Raw genomic sequence first — 17,744 nt, forward strand, 5'->3', positions numbered from 1 at the left:
ATTCTGTTTGCTTAATTGTTCTGAATCGCCCTCGTCTGTGCTTAGAAAGTGCTCTCTGTCCAAACAACAAGAATGCTTTTATGAGTAATGGTGTTTTAGAGAGTGTGCACTGGCTTTTAGCAGTGAGAACGTTAGCGTATGTTGAAAGCAGGAAGGGTAACACGTTGTAAGAGGCCCATGACTAAGGAATTTATTGCTAGTGCACTCGAAAAGATGTAATTGCAGTGGATTTCTCACGCGCTGCCTGCGATATTTAAGCTACAATAGAATCGCAGACCAGAGAGCAGTGTCGGCAGCAGTAGGAGTAGTAGCTCGCAGTCGGGCGGTTGTGTCAGAGAGCAGTTGTCGAGTTGTATAGCTCACAGAGAGCACTTGTGTCCTGTATGGAATTACCAAGGCCAGTCGTGAAGAACGATGGCGGTGCCTGAGTAATGTACTATAAGGTAAAAGCAAAAATTTGCAACAATTCATGTTGTACTATTGTTATATCAAAGTCACATGTAAATATTTTTCAATAATTTTTCAATAATAATCTTTCTTATAAAGATAACTTTTGACAGTCATTCATCTGACTTTAAAGTTTTTACTAATTTCATATCCACAGTCATGTCAATTATCGTAAAGAAAAATCAGTTTTTTTATATATATATATATAACAAAATCTAGTGGCCAGCATTGCACTGGGCTGTGCTAGAAAAATTTCGTATAGGAGCAGATCATCCGGCGACATAACTGAGGTAAGAATTTTCAGTTTATTCAGGCTGACTTTTCAGGGCCATGACGCAGCATTGCTGACGTCCAGACTTACCAGTTTAGATTCACAGTCAGTTAACTATTGAAAGGTTTTATGAGTCACAGTTTTATTGAGAAGTTAGTCACCATTTTTATTCCGAGGTTACGGAAATTAACTCTTGGGAGGTTACAACGTGATGGACGGGGTGCCACGTTAGGACCGCGAGGAAGAGTGCATTCGGCGTTATTCCGCGCTATTTTCGTAAACAGGTTGTGTTGGGGCAAGAATTTCCGTGCATACAAGCCGAGACATCAAGAAAGCGAGCGTTAATTATTTCTGGGACACTTTACAATTTTCGGGAGGTCGACTCGGTTGTTATTTTTTACATAGCCATGTGACGTCAGAATAACATTCAGCACCATTTAGATGGTGAGACATCACGCGAACGTTTCGCAGCGAGGTGTCAGTATGTTCCGTTAGGATTGCTAGGTAGAAAGCAGCCTGTGCTATCCTGGAACAGGTTTCTATAGCGCCGTCTCTGACGTCAGTATCCATAGGTATAGCGTCAGCAACGGTAAACACACGAACTGCCTGGAGGCGTTTCGCGTATGGGATCGGTGTGAGCGTGCCTTGGAGTTCTGTGTCAAGGTGGACAGGGATGTGTGCTGCACCTCACGTGTTTGGCGAGGACATGACGGCAGAGGAGGAGATGCTGCAGAATCGGGTCACTGCGAGCAGCCTGGTTGCTGCAGCCCTAACCGGCTAGCTTGAGGGAGGGCGGTCAATAGACGCCAGAGCGAGGCTGTTGTGGAGGCCGCGGCTGCGGCGGTGGGGGGGGGGGGGGGGGGGGAGCGCGACGTCGGGCGTCGAGTGGCGGGATGTGTTTTTTACTAGCGTCTTTTTTTAAACTGTATTCCATCGATTTCACCAACCAATATGAGCAGAATAGCAGGTTAAGTGCAGAACAATAGGTTAATTTGCATAATTTTTGTGTAAATGCAGTACAACAGTATAAGGGGGTGGGTGACAAAGAAGAATGCGACAGAAATGGCGTTCAAAAGCATGTGAAATTCGAAAAGTGTACCAGAAAATGGTGGGAGGACATAACTAATTACTTAATTTGGTATGAAAGGCTGTACAATAGTTTAAGGAAATGGGGGTGATATGGAAAACCACTTAACAGAACATTAGGTTAAGACACCCAGAGTACAGCGCTGAACGGTAGGTTATGCAACATGTTTGCTCCATGTAATTCCTTCTTACAAGACCTACATGTTGCCAGACAGCAGAGAATGTTCAAGAGAAATCCAACCCCCACAAACTGATTTTTTTATAAATAAACAATGTACCCTTGAATTTCCTGTTGAGACCTTTCCTCTCCACCTCGAGACCGCCACCTTGGATTACGTCATGGAAGAGACGACAGCACTCTCTGGTGGCTCCACTGTGTACTAGGTCAGTTGGACTCCAGAGCCAATGGTAATCACACCGTTTCCCACCATTTTCCCTGCCATCTAGGATTACATCACAGAAAGGACGACAGTGCCCTCTGGTGGCAGTACTGTGTACTAGGTCAGTTGAAGTCCAGACCTCATGGTGAAAACGCTAGATAAAGACTGGTGCATGCAAAATAACGACTTATGTCCAGCACAGGTTGAGTCCTTCCCTGCCAATCCCTAGGAAGAGGAGGGTGACTTAGGTTAGTGGAGGTAGCCCCAATGACCTATCTTCCCACCATTTTCTTAGGTTAGTAGAGGTTGCATTTTCCTGATGGGATTTGAACTTCCTGCCAGGGGGGTGTGGCAGGAACTTTATTGTTTTTAAGAGTCTTGATACTTGCTTTAACTTCCTCCAGTGAAGGTTTCTCGAGGCTTTCCTGATTCTCTTGTTCTCTGTTTACTTCCTGCTCTACTTCTTCTACCATAATAGCATCCACTTCACCTTCTTCTCCGTTTCTGTATTCAATAGTTCACTAAAATACTCCACACATCTGTTTAAATGTGATCTTTTCCTAGAATCTTTACAGAAAACTGCTCTGGATTGGCATCCTTTCTTCGTATGTTTCGCCCACAAATATAATTTCCTTGTTTCCTGAGCAGTCTGTCTCTTCTCTAAATGCATCAATCCACCATTTTTCAAATTCTCTCTTTATCCTCTTACTTTCCTTATCAGCTTCCTTTCTCTTCTCCTGGCATTCTCCTGCAGTTATTCTTGTTCTCCTCTGCAGCATTTTTTTTCTTGCCTCATTACTTTCTTCTGTCTTCCTCCTACAATCTTCATCAACCCAGACCTGGGTTCTCAATTGCTTCTTTCTATCCAGTACAGTTTCAGCTGTCTCCTGTATTATACCTTTGATTGTTTCAAGGTGTATTGTCAGAAGAACATCCCCAGTCAGGATTTTTTAAACTGAGGAGTCTATGTCAGGGGTGGAGCTACAGTTGTAACGAGTCTCACTGCAATGTGCTATGGTCAGCAGTAGGGGCGGCCGGAAGTACAGCCTTAAGAAGGCTGTCGTGAACCACAGCTTCCCGGCTGGCTGGCTCTTCACGTACACAATACACTCGGTACACTACACACACGGTCTATGGCGCCGGGCTAGATTGGCGATGACTGGTCCGTTTTATTTTTCGTCTTGAGATACTATTTATCTGGAACTGAAATTGATCTTCCCTGAGGCCGGCTTCTTTCAGTTTTCCATTCTTCTGTAAATAATTGATGTTAATAGTTTGCAGCCATGACTTGTTAAACGGATGGTTCGGTGGTATTCACACTTGCGAGAACGTGCCTTCTTTGAAACTGAAATTATAACATTCTTCCTGGAGTCTGAGGGTATTCCCCAGATCTCGTATATCTTGCACACAGGATTGAATAATGTTGTCACAACTTTCTCTCACATGGATCTTACTAATTCTGAAGGATTGTCTATTACTTGGTCCCTGCTTATAATTAGGTCTTTCAGTGCTCTGTCAAATTGTCCTCGCAGTGTCATATCACCCATCTCACATTCAGCTACTTCCTCTTCTCCATCTATAACATTGTCCTCCAGTTTTTTTTTCCTTATATAGGCCCTATATACGCTGCATCCAACTTTTCGCTTTCCTTTCTTTGCTTACTACTAGCTTGCTACCTGAACTTTTCGTATTCGTACAGCTGTCGTTTCTCCATCCTTCAAAGGTCTTTTTTATTCTCATGTTGGTGGCATCTACCTTTCCCCTACTTATACATACTTCTACAACCTTGTATTTATCTCCAGACATTCTTGCTTAGCCATTTTGCGCCATTTACCAGTTTTATTTTTAGACGTCTGTATTCCCCTTTTGCCTGTTTCATTTGCTGCATTTTTGTATTTCCTCCTTTCGTCAGTTAAATTCAATATTTCCTGTATTACACAGGGATTTCCAGTACACAGTGCTTATTTAACGTGTGGTCTTCTGTTGCCTTCCTAATTCCTCTTAAAGCTACTGTCTCTTTATGCAATTTCTTTGCTTTTAATCTGCCGTTCGTAATCAGTGACTTATCGTCAGAGTCCACATCTGCCCCTGGAACTTCCAGTTTAAAATCTGGTTTCAAAATGTATTTTAGCATTATACAATACGTCAGAAACCTTCCGGTGTCTTCAGGTCTCTTCCACGCGTACAACCTTTTTTCATGACTCCTAAACCAAGTGTAAGCGATAATTAAGTTATACTCTGTGTAAAATTCTAGTTGGCAGGTTCCCCTGTCATTCCTTTTATACAGTCCACATTATCCCTCTATGTTTCCTTCTCTTCCTTTTCCTGCTACCGTTTTCCAGTCCCCCATCACGATTAAATTTTCGTCTCCCTTAACTATTTAATAATTTGCTTCATCTAATCATATGTTCTTTCAGTCTCTTTATCATTTGTGGAACTAGTTCTGTCATTAACCGATATTCCTTCTTGGCTTCTTGGCTTATTATCTATCTTGGTTACGATATTGCGTTCACTATGCTATGCATGGTAGCTTTCCCGAATTCCTATTCTCTTACGCATTATTACGGGTACTCCTGCAATACCACCAATTTTCTTTGGACAACTCTGTACTGACCGGACCAGAAGTTTTGTTCTCCATGCCACAGCACTTCACTAGTTCCCACTAGGTCTAACCTATCCTCCTCCCCTTTTAAATTTTTTAACGTACCTATTGAGTTGGGGGCTCTAACATCACACGCTCCGACCTGTAGAATATCGGTTTTGTTTTAACGCGATGACATTCTCGTGAGTAGTTCCCGTCCAGAGATGCAAATGAGGCGTTATTTTCCCTTCGAAATATTTAACCCTAAAGGAAGACATCATCATTAAGCCATACGGTAGAGCTACATGCCTTCAGTAAAAAAAGAAATGCTGTAGTTTGCCTTGCTTCCAGTCATTCGTAGTACCAACACAGCAAGGCCAGATGGCAGATGTTCAAGGCCAGATCAGTCAATCATCCTGAGTATGTCCCCTGCAACTATTGAAAAGACTGCTACTCATCTTCAGAAACGATGGGTTAGTCTAACCTCCCCACAGACACCCATCTGTTGTGGTTTCACTTACGGTACGACTGTCTGTATCGTTGAAGCACGAAAGGCTTCCCAATTCGTTAAGGTCAATAGTTCGGGGGGGGGGGGAGGGGGGGAGGCAGCGAAGTTTATTACCTTTAGTAATGAAACTGCAGTATTTCTTGTGTGGTTGATTTAATTTGCTTACATTTATCTGTGAAGGCAATCAACACACACTAACCAGTAAGAATGAGAAAAATGGCGTTTAACGGAATTAGGTGTGAACAAGAATTTAAAGTTTTTGAGCTATTCCTGTTCATTTCGAAGAGCTCGCTTGGGTTAATTTATCCGGCGACAGTGATTCTTGGTACAAGATACGTTATACCGGGAATTTTAGGGTAAATCACACACTTTCGCTTGCTCATCACTGATATTATGTCGATAATGGCTTCAGCTCCAAAAGGATTTGCTGCTGCCTTCTACCTGCTCTGACCTTGTGATTCTTCTGCAGCCGTTATACTTTATCTGAGATCCTCTGCTACTTATTTCAGGCCGAGTAGTTCGGTGCGAGTGTGGGTCAGTGGTAGATACAAATGGTTCTGTGTTTAGTACCCAGTTGCTCCTAAGACTTACTTTCTAGCACATGACACGACTATCGCTGTTATCGTGCTTTGTGCGTGAAGTATTCTAACTTCACCGTTCCTTGAAAGCTACTCTGAACTGCTGGTGCCTACAGAACACACCCGGTGAGATTTGTAGACTGTGACGTTCAAAGTGGTCTCACCTTCCATGAGCACCTGATTACTAAACTACTGATGTAGTTTCAACTTGCTAAGTAGCTTCCTTTTTTTTTCTTCCTCTCTTCCACATTATTTACTTGTAATGTAATGTTTTGTCGGCTGTAAAATCTGTTTGGAAGGAATTTCCATTGCAGACGAGACATATGTGCGACTTCTACTCACGCCACTTCATTGCACATGTGATTGCTGTATTACTTTCGTTACGCACCGTTTTTCATAATATGTTACTTCAAAGCTATGACGCCGGGTTTAAAGCTGCAGCTGATTTCTAGATACTGAGTGACGACTTTTCATGTGTTTCTCGCTTAGTCAAGCTTTTTTCTATCCTCGTGCTTCACTTGTCTTTATCTGCACTGTCCGTTTGTTGAACATTAGCGTTGTTCCGAATATTACCCCGAAGTGCTAAGTTTAGTGAAATCTTGCAATTCAGTGTAGTTTCTTATGTTTACGTGGATTTTACAAACTCTGCAAATGGAATTATATTGAAATGCATGTGCAATCAGTGTACAATGAACGCGGTTAGAGGCGCCATGTCACGGACTGCGCGGCCCCTCCCGCCGGAGGTTCGAGTCCTCCCTCGGGCATGGGTGTGTGTGTTGTTCTTCGCATAAGTTAGTTTAAGTAATGTGTAAGTCTAGGGACCGATGACCTCAGCAGTTTGGTCCCTTAGAAATTCACACATCTGAACATTTTTGTACAACGAATGTAATGTAAAAGTTTATCTTACGCTCTCAGCGTACTTTCTTGGTTAAATCTGTGGCGTACCATTCGTGTTTAATATGTTTTACGTTTTATTCCTTAGTGGAATAATATGTCAGGCTTCATCTGTCCCTGTATCAGGTCATTGCATAGAACGGTATATACGATTAATGTGGGAGTTCAGCTTCTTACAGTTACTACTACATGTGTTACCTTCTTTTCATGCTTACTAAGGAATTTTTTTAATGTAAACGTACGGAAAATTTAGTACTTTCGATTTTAATTTCTTGACAGGCGTAATCCAATGCTGTCCGTTTCCCATGGAGTCTAATTGCGTTATCTTAAAGCACTTCATGTAGTGAAATTTTAAGAACTATGTGCAGATAAGCAACATGGGATCAGAACTCAGATTGTCTTAAAACAGAAATGCCAAAGCCAGGTGAAGGTCTCAATAACGAACTGCTGTGATTCTGCGGATTGCATTCGCTACCACACAAGGAAAGAACGTCAATGATTAAGACTTAGCCAAAGTTCTTTATTTTGCAGTACATAAAGTCATATAAAGAGCAGACCAAGATAAGTTGTAGTTCAGGGGAGACTGTAGCGGAAGTATTCCTGAGGCAGCTCCTTAGTCTCGAAGATCTCCGACATGAAAGCTGCAGAGGCCCTTGGCGTCCTGGTTCTGTTCGGGCTGTCGAAATCCACCTCGTACAGCCCAAATTTCTTGCTGCAAACGTTTAAAACTGGTAAGGCTTTGACAGACAAGTGTACTGATTCTCGCACTACTTATGGTGACAGATTACTTTTACATAAGATAATTTTCTCGATGCTTTTGTGTATACTGAAATTTCTAAATGACAGTGTAAATGCGATTTTTTAATAAGTGCTGGGAGTTACGTGGATAGGGTTGTATTACGAATAGAAAATGACGGGTCCATGCTTAGGTTTCCTGTATACTGAAAATGATGTACCAATAAATCGAGGATAGCAGAGAGAAAGTCGCTCTGTGTTAGAGAGGCGCAGACGCGCCAAAGGGAAAGAACGAATGGTAAAGTGTAGGCGCTTGTGCACACAACGCAGACGCAGTTGGTCAAGAACCACCAAGCAATCAACACAACGAAAAAAAAAGAAAAACAGAATAAGTTGGTAGTAGCCGGATGATGAGGAACCCTCATTTCAATGCTATTAGCACGTCTGTGGTATTAATAACAGATACAATTGACCAATTTTAAGAGGTTCCACTGGAATGAAGAAATGAAATCTTGTTCCAAACGGTAGTACGTATGAGCGTAACCATTTTAACGAAAAACTTACACAACCCAAATAGTTTGAAAAAGTTCGTAAAGAAGTATGATACGGATCACCTTGACATAAGAACTGATGTACTGAGCATCACGCACCTGTATATGCACTAGTAGAAGAAATACAAGATCTTATAAGATTCCTGTGTAAAACATGCGGTAATAACTCAGTAATACGCTCGTAACGTAAGTAAACAAAGAACTGTCAAAAAGTACAAAGAGAAAATGTAACGTCGCGGCACTTTATTATCCAAAGTCGATGTTTCCCATGTAGCCCTAGCCCCCCCTCCTCCTCCCCCCCCCCCCTCTTGACCACACTGTACGAGTATTTCTGCGTGACCAGCCCAACTGGAGGGTTGGTTTGAAATCGTTGATGTGGAGTCCCAGGTTTCCCGTCTGGTGTTGGCTTCCAGCGATACCGTTAGTAGTTTGTCGTTGCACATTATTTGCACAATATGTTCATCGCATTTAAGAAAGGTCTAAATTATGGCGGTCGTAACGGTGGGCGCACTACATCTATCCTTAGCATCACATGCGAACAAGTTTTAAGGTCGTTGTGGATGAAAACTTTCTGATTTCCGTGGCTGGGTGCTGCTCGCGAAGAGCATAGCTTAGAGATTTGGATCTTGACTTGTTTCCATAAAAACGGTACCCATGGTTCAACTGACAAGGCTACACAAGCAGCGAATCGAGGCTGATTGTTTACATTATCACGCTGTTTGTATGTATGTGACGCACGAGCGGGTAAACCTGAAGGTATTGCATAATGTTGTTAAGGTCTAGGACTCGATTAGTTACTTTCATGTTCCATACAACATTTGTATGGTTAAAAGTAATGATGTGTCACTTTACATTCACATTATACATTCACATGTAATAGTGGCTACATGCTGACCATTTACACTTTGTTCTGTTTCAATAAAGATGGAAATTAGTAGTTTCTACTCAGTGACACCTTACATATTATGTAAATAGAAAGTCTTCTACGAAACAGAGTTTCCAAGGAGAAACTGTTTCACTTTGTTCTCGAATTTAACTTTGCAGTCTGTCAGACATTTTAAATCAGTGAAGAATTTTGCGTTGTGCACCCTTTTTTGGGCTTAATGTGGAATAATGAATGTAGTATTTCCTTCTAATATTGTAATTATGTTCATCATTGCTCCTTCTGAACTGAAAAGCGTTATTTACAATATCAATATTGTGTGCTTTCCAGCTGATGTATTGTAACGGCTGTTTAGTAAATTAAACATACACCTTTATCAATGTACTGAGTCAGTGGTCCATCTCCCATGAACCCCAGACGTCACTGTATCAATATTGATGACGTCAGATTAAAGCACACGTGCAGTCTGCAGAGAGCTTATGGCCAAGTGCATGCCACTGTACTGTAGTTTAGCATACAGACAGCAGTCTTGTGAACGCTCTGTGTCAGAAGGATTAGCGTTATTTGCTAGTCATATGCAGCCAGTTTCGACGAGAAAACAGCGCGGGCAAGAAAACCGATAAAGTGTATAGGCCATTTTCACTGAAAAGAAGAAAATGGGATGATGTGGGGTGTGGATCCCTGCAAACAGCTGCCACGAGTTGTCCACTAACCAGAACAAGCGCATCTGTAAGGAAAGACACGCGTGTTATTCCTAGTTAATGATAGGCGGTGTAATGAAACTACATATCAGAGTTATTTCCATTTTTGTGGTAGAGATATATTCTTTTGGTAATGTGAGAGGGAAATGGAGAAAGATTTGGAACTATACCTACGTTCAAGGCAGATGCTGGAAGTACCAGTTCTTATGCTGGAATTACGTAATGATTGTAGGTATTTGATACGCGACTACAAGTGAGGGAGAGTCCAGTGACTACGAAGCTTGAATGAAAAAAATAAAGAGTGCTTGTGAAAATTCACGTCACTTTTCCGATTGCATCCACGATAATTATTCATAAGATGGACTAAAGTGACTGGAAATTACATGTTTGTGGTAAGCATTCACTGTTACACGGAGCTGGTTTAATTTGAGACCCATGCGTTGTAGGTGTATTGATGGTGAACACAGTGTACCATTCATGCGCGATAAGTCAAACGTGACTTATTAGGTGATTTATTATTGGTAGTTCGATAATACTGGATATCAGCTGGAGGAGAGTCATATTAGAACATGTAAGATCATTGATTCACAAAGACAAAATAAACGGAGAAAATCCTGAACTCTAGGGTACTCCTGAGAGCGGACTGTCCAACGAAGACGGGAAGCAAGTGGTAATAACAAAGACCACATAGCTTTTGCATAAAGAGAGAAAATAAACGAGGCGAGGAATGTACCCAAAGACACCCCTTAGACCACATTCCTACTTTGACAATCCTCAAACGATTTTTTTATGTTTCTTTCTGCTCTTCTGGTTGTACCTCCGAAGTCAGTGTTTGAGAAACTCATTTATGTCGTTTTCAAGATTAGGATAATAAAATCATCGGTGCCAGATACCTCACTGAAATCAAGGAGAGAAATTGCTCTCTCCCGTCAATCTGCGGGATGTCTGACCTCATGAGTCACTTTGATCAATTTATCTGCTATCCTAATAGCTTTCTAAAAGCCTGATTGACATTTGTCGTGGATGTGATAAATCTTCAGATATTCCAGTTGAGGTAAATGAGCAATATGATCCAAAACTACCAGTAATTAGGATAATAATTTCCGGTTATTATTATTCTGCTTACGTTGAATTAGGTTTTGCTTCCAGTCAGAACGAATTATTATGGCTAACGAAAACGAAACTGAAGTTCTCTTTAAGAAATGGCATAATAATTTCGACGACGGTTTTAATAATTTGTATGTCCGTGTCATCAATACTTACAGCTTCAGAACACATTGTCAAGATCAATTAATGGCTTTTCGATTTTTCAGTCTTGATCAAGAGGAAACGAAAAGAAACTTGAACGTGCACAAGGACTTACGTGAATCCGTCGACCCACTCGAGGTCGTCCATGAGACTCCAGCAGGTGTAGCCAATCACAGGAACACCGTCAACGTGGATAGCTTGTAGAAGAGCCGCCAGGTACGACTGTAATGAATATTTAAAACCATTAAGGAGTTCATTTTAAGGAGGTAAACTACTAATGTTTGCTGTTTCCGAAGGTAATAATCGTAACTCACCGTAAAGTACTCGATTCTGTCGGTGTCATTAAGACCACCAGTATTTGACCAGCCGTTTTCTGTCACAAATATTGGATAACCAGGGTATTCTTTAACGAGCCAGTTCAGTAAGTCGCGGAATCCCGAAGGATAGTACTGGAACACGAGAAAATGAAGGCACATTTAACATAATTTATCTGAAAAATGTTTTTCAAGAATAGGACACCACAAGCAACCGTGTTTGCAAACCAGTTATTCGAATGTAGAAAACATCACAGAATGCGCAGTGTGAAATTTCTCTTCCTCATTCCCGTGACACCATACGTCCTTTTAATGAAACAGGTATCCACAGAGGAACGTTAAAAGTAATCAACCAGATAATATGCCCAAGCGCGGCTAAACTAGAGATATCCCCATCACTGTTTTTCCACTTCAAATTATGTCACAACTATTAGGCATCCATCATCGTGTTATCTCTTTGATTACAATTTTTTTCAAAAAACTTAATGTATCGTTATTTTAATTAATGTCTTAGTCAGAAGTAACAATACGAACAGAACATTTCCCACCGTTTCGTTTTCCAAGGGGTTTAAGGGCGGGGTTGACGGGGGGAGAGGGTTATGACATACACCATTGTTCATAAATACCTCCAAGATTTCAGACGAAGACTATACAAAAACTACAAGACATTCCGAGAAGAGACACACATCAGAGGACAGAGCATTTCTCCAAGATTGTAACTCACGCTAAAGGTGCTCAGTATGCATTTCGTTTGTGATATGGAAAGCGTCAAATCGTGGGTGTAAGCTGTTGAGACGATGCGTCCGGCAAGGCACAAGGACAGACCGCTTTGCGAATCTAGTAACTAGGTAGCCTATTTGCAGGTGCAAACTAATTCGGTGTGACAATACGGTGACGAGGGTTAACGATGAAACTTGAGGGCAGAACAAGCTACATGTGCACTCTGTAATTATAGAAATTCTGCTAACCACCCGCTTGAATAGTCCGACATTCAGGGCACATGGATTCATGAGGTTGGCTCTATACCCACACACGTCCATCCGCTCTATCAAATTTGTAACGAGACTCGTCAGACCAGGCAACATGATTCCAGTCATTAACAGTCCAATGGCTGTGTTGACAGGCCCAAGCGAGGCGTAAAGTTGTGTGTCGTGCAGTCATCAAAGGAGCAAGAAGGGTTCTTCGGTTCCGAAAGCCAATATGGATGATGTTTCGTTGAATGGTTGGCACGCTGACACTTGTTGATGGCGCAGCACTGAAATCTGCAGCAATTTGTGGGTTGTACTCCTGTCACGTTGAACGACTCTCTTCAGGCGTCGTTGGTCCCGTTCTGGCTGGATCTTTTTCCAGTCGCAGTGATGTCGGGGATTTGACGTTTTCGCGCATTGCTGATACGGTTCACTCGCAAAATGGTCGTATGGGAAAATCCCCACTTCATCGCTACCTCGGAGATCTTGTGTCCCATCGCTCGAGCGCCGACTATAACACCATGTTCAAACTCACTTAAATGCTGATATTCTGCCATTGTAGCAGCAGTAACCGATCTAACAATTGCGGCAGACACTTATCGTCTTATATAGACGTTGCTGACCGCAGTGCCGTATTCTGGCTGTTTACATATCTCTGTATTTGAATACTCATGCCTATACCAGTTTCTTTGGCGCTTCAGTGTGTATAGACCTACTTGATGATTTTGGCCCGTGATTCTAATAAGAATGCTGTAACGTTCATCAGGGAACCATTCGGAATTTACATGAAGGGATGTCTCGTTGCTTCTCCATCTCTGTTATCCAATGAGGGTGATATCTGTCCCCCTCCAGAACTAAAGCTTTACACTGCCTACACTTTCTTCGTCTGGCTTTATCGGAAAGGCCACTGGATGCTTCAAATTTTTCCACAGGTGTGACATCAGACAAGAGCTCGTGTACGTAGTGCTCATAGCCTCACTACAAGCACCCCCACACCATCATCATCACCGGCCATTTGACTCACACTCTAAACGTTTCCATATATTAATAACAGCCGCTCCATTTCACCACGGTCATCAGCCTCTACTAGTGAACCGCTCGGTGTGAAACCTGTTGGATTTATCAACACCGTACAATGAAAGCTTTCAAGAGCGGTTGTCTTTGTTGGTGGTGCTGTCTTATGGGTTGTTGATCTCGTCCATGAAACTTTTTCGCTCCACACTTTTTGTACAGAGCTACGTGAACATCATCATAGGTACTCCTGGTTCTCTAGAGTCTTGGCCACTGGCCGGTCGGACGATGGAGAGCTATACGAATATCACGCGAAGGAGCTGTGGTAAAGATTTACACATGATAGGTGAAGATAATCCTAGTCGAACATAAAACTTAATTATCGAACTTTGGACTGACAAAGATAAAACTTATCAATAGATACTGGAGATCCGCTGTCCATACATCACTAAGTTTCATGGCTTCTTCTTTTCTGTGAAATCTGAGTTGTCGCCATGTTTATATACAGGGTGTAATGGATGTAAGTGCAGATTTTTTATTCCTCACTGAGCACACTATTTTGAAAAACCTTACATCAGTATTTACTTTATTCCCAGACTAATAATTATAGCTATTAGGAGTAGTATGTTTTAGGTTGGTTTGTACCTCCAAGTATATGTGGCAAGAGGAAGCCATTAATGCATATTTTGACTGCTCTCGGGGGAGGTTCGAGTCCTCCCGCGGGCATGGGTGTGTGTGTTTGTCTTTAGGCTAATTTAGGTTAAGTAGTGGGTAAGCTTAGGGACTGATGACCTTAGCAGTTAAGTCCCATAAGATTTGACACACAATTCGACAATGCATATTTTCCCCTGGCAGCAGGAGAGATATTGACGTCCGGACGCGTGGATGCACAGGTGTCGTCCATTTAGTGATGCGATTTCGACAGTGCAGAAAAGATCAGGTCGTAGAGTTTGTGACGTGTTTGTGGGAAGACTGTCCGGTGCAGAGAAAAAATAACCAGCAAAATAATGTGTGTACATATTAAGGTAGCACATATAAAAATATCTACACGTATTCCGTTATGCCCTGTGTTTCTAGGGCTTCTGTGTTCACGGTGTGCGGAAATTTCCCTCACAAACGTTTGGAAGGAAGTGAGTACATAGTATTTTTGATAGGAACCATTGACCGGAAACGTCATCCAGCGACGCTACAGAGCGTCTGTGTTTTGCGCGCCGGCGCCTGAAATGTATGTATATGTACAAGGGGTAATTCCGTGATGATATTACAAACTTTGTAGTATGAAGGAGGAGAATAAATGTATCACTTTGAGTTATGAGTCCCTATATCGAAAACGAATGAGTCGACAACTATAAGCGAAAACCGTACTGATACCCCTGACAGTGGAATATATGTACCGATGTTGTTGTTGCTAAGATTGTAGGGTAGGCAACTTCCAGAGGTGGCAGTATGGACCAAAACAAGAAAAAATGTGCAGTAAACATGGGCTCTGAAATGCATTCGTTGAAAGCTATAAGCATTTGTTCTATAGAGGAGATGTGTGTTACGCTCTAGCGAAGATGAACAAGTGCTCATGGCATCTTAGCTGTGCATCTTAGAGCCCTTGTTATCGGTTTTGGTCCATACTACCACCTCTGGAAGTTGCCTACCCTACAGTCTTACTAACAACAACACCGGTACATATATTACACTGTGAGAGGTATCAGTACGGTTTTCGCTTATAATTGTCGACTCATTCGTTTTCGTTACAGGGATCCATAACTCAAATTGATTCATTCATGTCTACATCATCCTTGAAAGTTTTAACATCATCACGGAATCACCCTTTATATACATACGTTTACAGGCGCCGGTGCTTATAAATTTGACGCTCCGTAGCGTAGTTGGATAACGTGTCCGACATGGGTTCCTATTCTAAATACGAGGATCACTCCAAAAGAAATGCACACTATTTTTGTAAAAATACCGTTTTCATTGTGCATGTGTGAAAGTTTTACAGTGTGTAGATACATCCTTCCCGCTTGTTTTCAAACTTAGTTCAACCTGTTCCCGTGGGTGGGACCGTCACAGCATGTCTTCAAGATGGCTGCTACACTTGACGTTCGTCAGAAGCAACGTGCAGTCATAGAATTCCTGTGCTGTGAAAACGAGTCAGTGGGAAACATCCACAAGAGGTGGAAAAAGGTGTATGGAGCTACTGCTGTCGATCGCAGTACAGTTAGTCGGTGGGCAGGCAGGTTACGTGACGAAAGCGGGCACGGCAATATTAAGGATTGTCCTCGCAGCGGCAGGCCTCGTACTGCACACACTCCAGACAATGTGCACAGAGTTAACGAATTGGTTCAAATATGGTTCAAATGCCTCTGAGCACTATGGGACTTAACATCTATGGTCATCAGTCGCCTAGAGTTGCGGACTGATAAAGTGTTATTGACGCCAAACAAAGAGAAGAGTCTGATTCTTCTTACAAAGTAATGTGACAGAGCAAACTGAAAGTTCATAACACTGCCACAAGCTAAATCCAGGATACTCAGATACGGCTTACAAACATATGTGAATTTATCAAATCTTTTAGATTATGCTTAATAAGTGTTTTGATAGCTACAGTCTGTATTAGTCATTATTTGCTTTCTACACTCCTGGAAATTGAAATAAGAACACCGTGAATTCATTGTCCCAGGAAGGGCAAACTTTATTGACACATTCCTGGGGTCAGATACATCACATGATCACACTGACAGAACCACAGGCACATAGACACAGGCAACAGAGCATGCACAATGTCGGCACTAGTACAGTGTATATCCACCTTTCGCAGCAATGCAGGCTGCTATTCTCCCATGGAGACGATCGTAGAGATGCTGGATGTAGTCCTGTGGAACGGCTTGCCATGCCATTTCCACCTGGCGCCTCAGTTGGACCAGCGTTCGTGCTGGACGTGCAGACCGCGTGAGACGACGCTTCATCCAGTCCGAAACATGCTCAATGGGGGACAGATCCGGAGATCCTGCTGGCCAGGGTAGTTGACTTACACCTTCTAGAGCACGTTGGGTGGCACGGGATACATGCGGACGTGAATTGTCCTGTTGGAACAGCAAGTTCCCTTGCCGGTCTAGGAATGGTAGAACGATGGGTTCGATGACGGTTTGGATGTACCGTGCACTATTCAGTGTCCCCTCGACGATCACCAGTGGTGTACGGCCAGTGTAGGAGATCGCTCCCCACACCATGATGCCGGGTGTTGGCCCTGTGTGCCTCGGTCGTATGCAGTCCTGATTGTGGCGCTCACCTGCACGGCGCCAAACACGCATACGACCATCATTGGCACCAAGGCAGAAGCGACTCTCATCGCTGAAGACGACACGTCTCCATTCGTCCCTCCATTCACGCCTGTCGCGACACCACTGGAGGCGGGCTGCACGATGTTGGGGCGTGAGCGGAAGACGGCCTAATTGTGTGCGGGACCGTAGCCCAGCTTCATGGAGACGGTTGCGAATGGTCCTCGCCGATACCCCAGGAGCAACAGTGTCCCTAATTTGCTGGGAAGTGGCGGTGCGGTCCCCTACGGCACTGCGTAGGATCCTACGGTCTTGGCGTGCATCCGTGCGTCGCTACGGTCCGGTCCCAGGTCGACGGGCACGTGCACCTTCCGCCGACCACTGGCGACAACATCGATGTACTGTGGAGACCTCACGCCCCACGTGTTGAGCAATTCGGCGGTACGTCCACCCGGCCTCCCGCATGCCCACTATACGCTCTCGCTCAAAGTCCGTCAACTGCACATACGGTTCACGTCCACGCTGTCGCGGCATGCTACCAGTGTTAAAGACTGCGATGGAGCTCCGTATGCCACGGCAAACTGGCTGACACTGACGGCGGCGGTGCACAAATGCTGCGCAGCTAGCGCCATTCGACGGCCAACACCGCGGTTCCTGGTGTGTCCGCTGTGCCGTGCGTGTGATCGTTGCTTGTACAGCCCTCTCGCAGTGTCCGGAGCAAGTATGGTGGGTCTGACACACCGGTGTCAATGTGTTCTTTTTTCCATTTCCAGGAGTGTATTTCGTACGACGACATTATTTCATTGCTATCCCATTACTGACAATCATAAACTTTTAATGTTCACTTATGTAGAAGCAATATACAAGTATAATTTACGTACCTACATTTTATAATTTGCAGGATGAAATATGGCTTGTACCAAGTGGATTTCGATAGTCCAGATCGAACGAGAACACCAAAGGAGTCTGCACATTTCATGTCCACAATCTATGGGACCAGACGAGTTCCAGAAGAGTACTTTCGCTAGAGATGCTGAGACAGTATCACTCCATGTACTTCAGTAAAATAAAACACTAGTACCTAAACTTTTCTTTTAATGTGTAACACGTCCTAGTTTATTACCCGTCACGCATCTTTTGGTATTCATTATTGATGTTATTATTACGACGTACTCCACAAATCAGTTAATGCATTTCTTATATGTGTGTCACAATCAATAGCTACCGATAAATTCGCAATTTGTTCTTATGACATCATTTTTATGCGCTGTTTTTAATACATCTGCTTCTAGGCTGTACCTGCTATGTGTTTT

The 17,744-nt window shown here is 43.0% G+C and overlaps 1 protein-coding gene across 1 annotated transcript in view; it reads left to right on the forward strand.

Moving 5' to 3' along the window:
- The window catches only part of LOC126199115 (myrosinase 1-like), a 94,778-nt gene extending 77,292 nt beyond the window's left edge, over positions 1-17,486 (forward strand). The window contains exon 6 of the mRNA XM_049935870.1: positions 17,333-17,486. Within this exon, the coding sequence (XP_049791827.1) occupies positions 17,333-17,459 (127 nt within the window). The 3' untranslated portion in view covers positions 17,460-17,486. The remainder of the gene's footprint in view (positions 1-17,332) is intronic.
- Positions 17,487-17,744: the final 258 nt, after the last annotated feature.

The sequence above is a fragment of the Schistocerca nitens genome, chromosome 8 (genome assembly GCF_023898315.1).
Source record: "Schistocerca nitens isolate TAMUIC-IGC-003100 chromosome 8, iqSchNite1.1, whole genome shotgun sequence".
NCBI classification, from domain to species: domain Eukaryota; kingdom Metazoa; phylum Arthropoda; class Insecta; order Orthoptera; family Acrididae; genus Schistocerca; species Schistocerca nitens.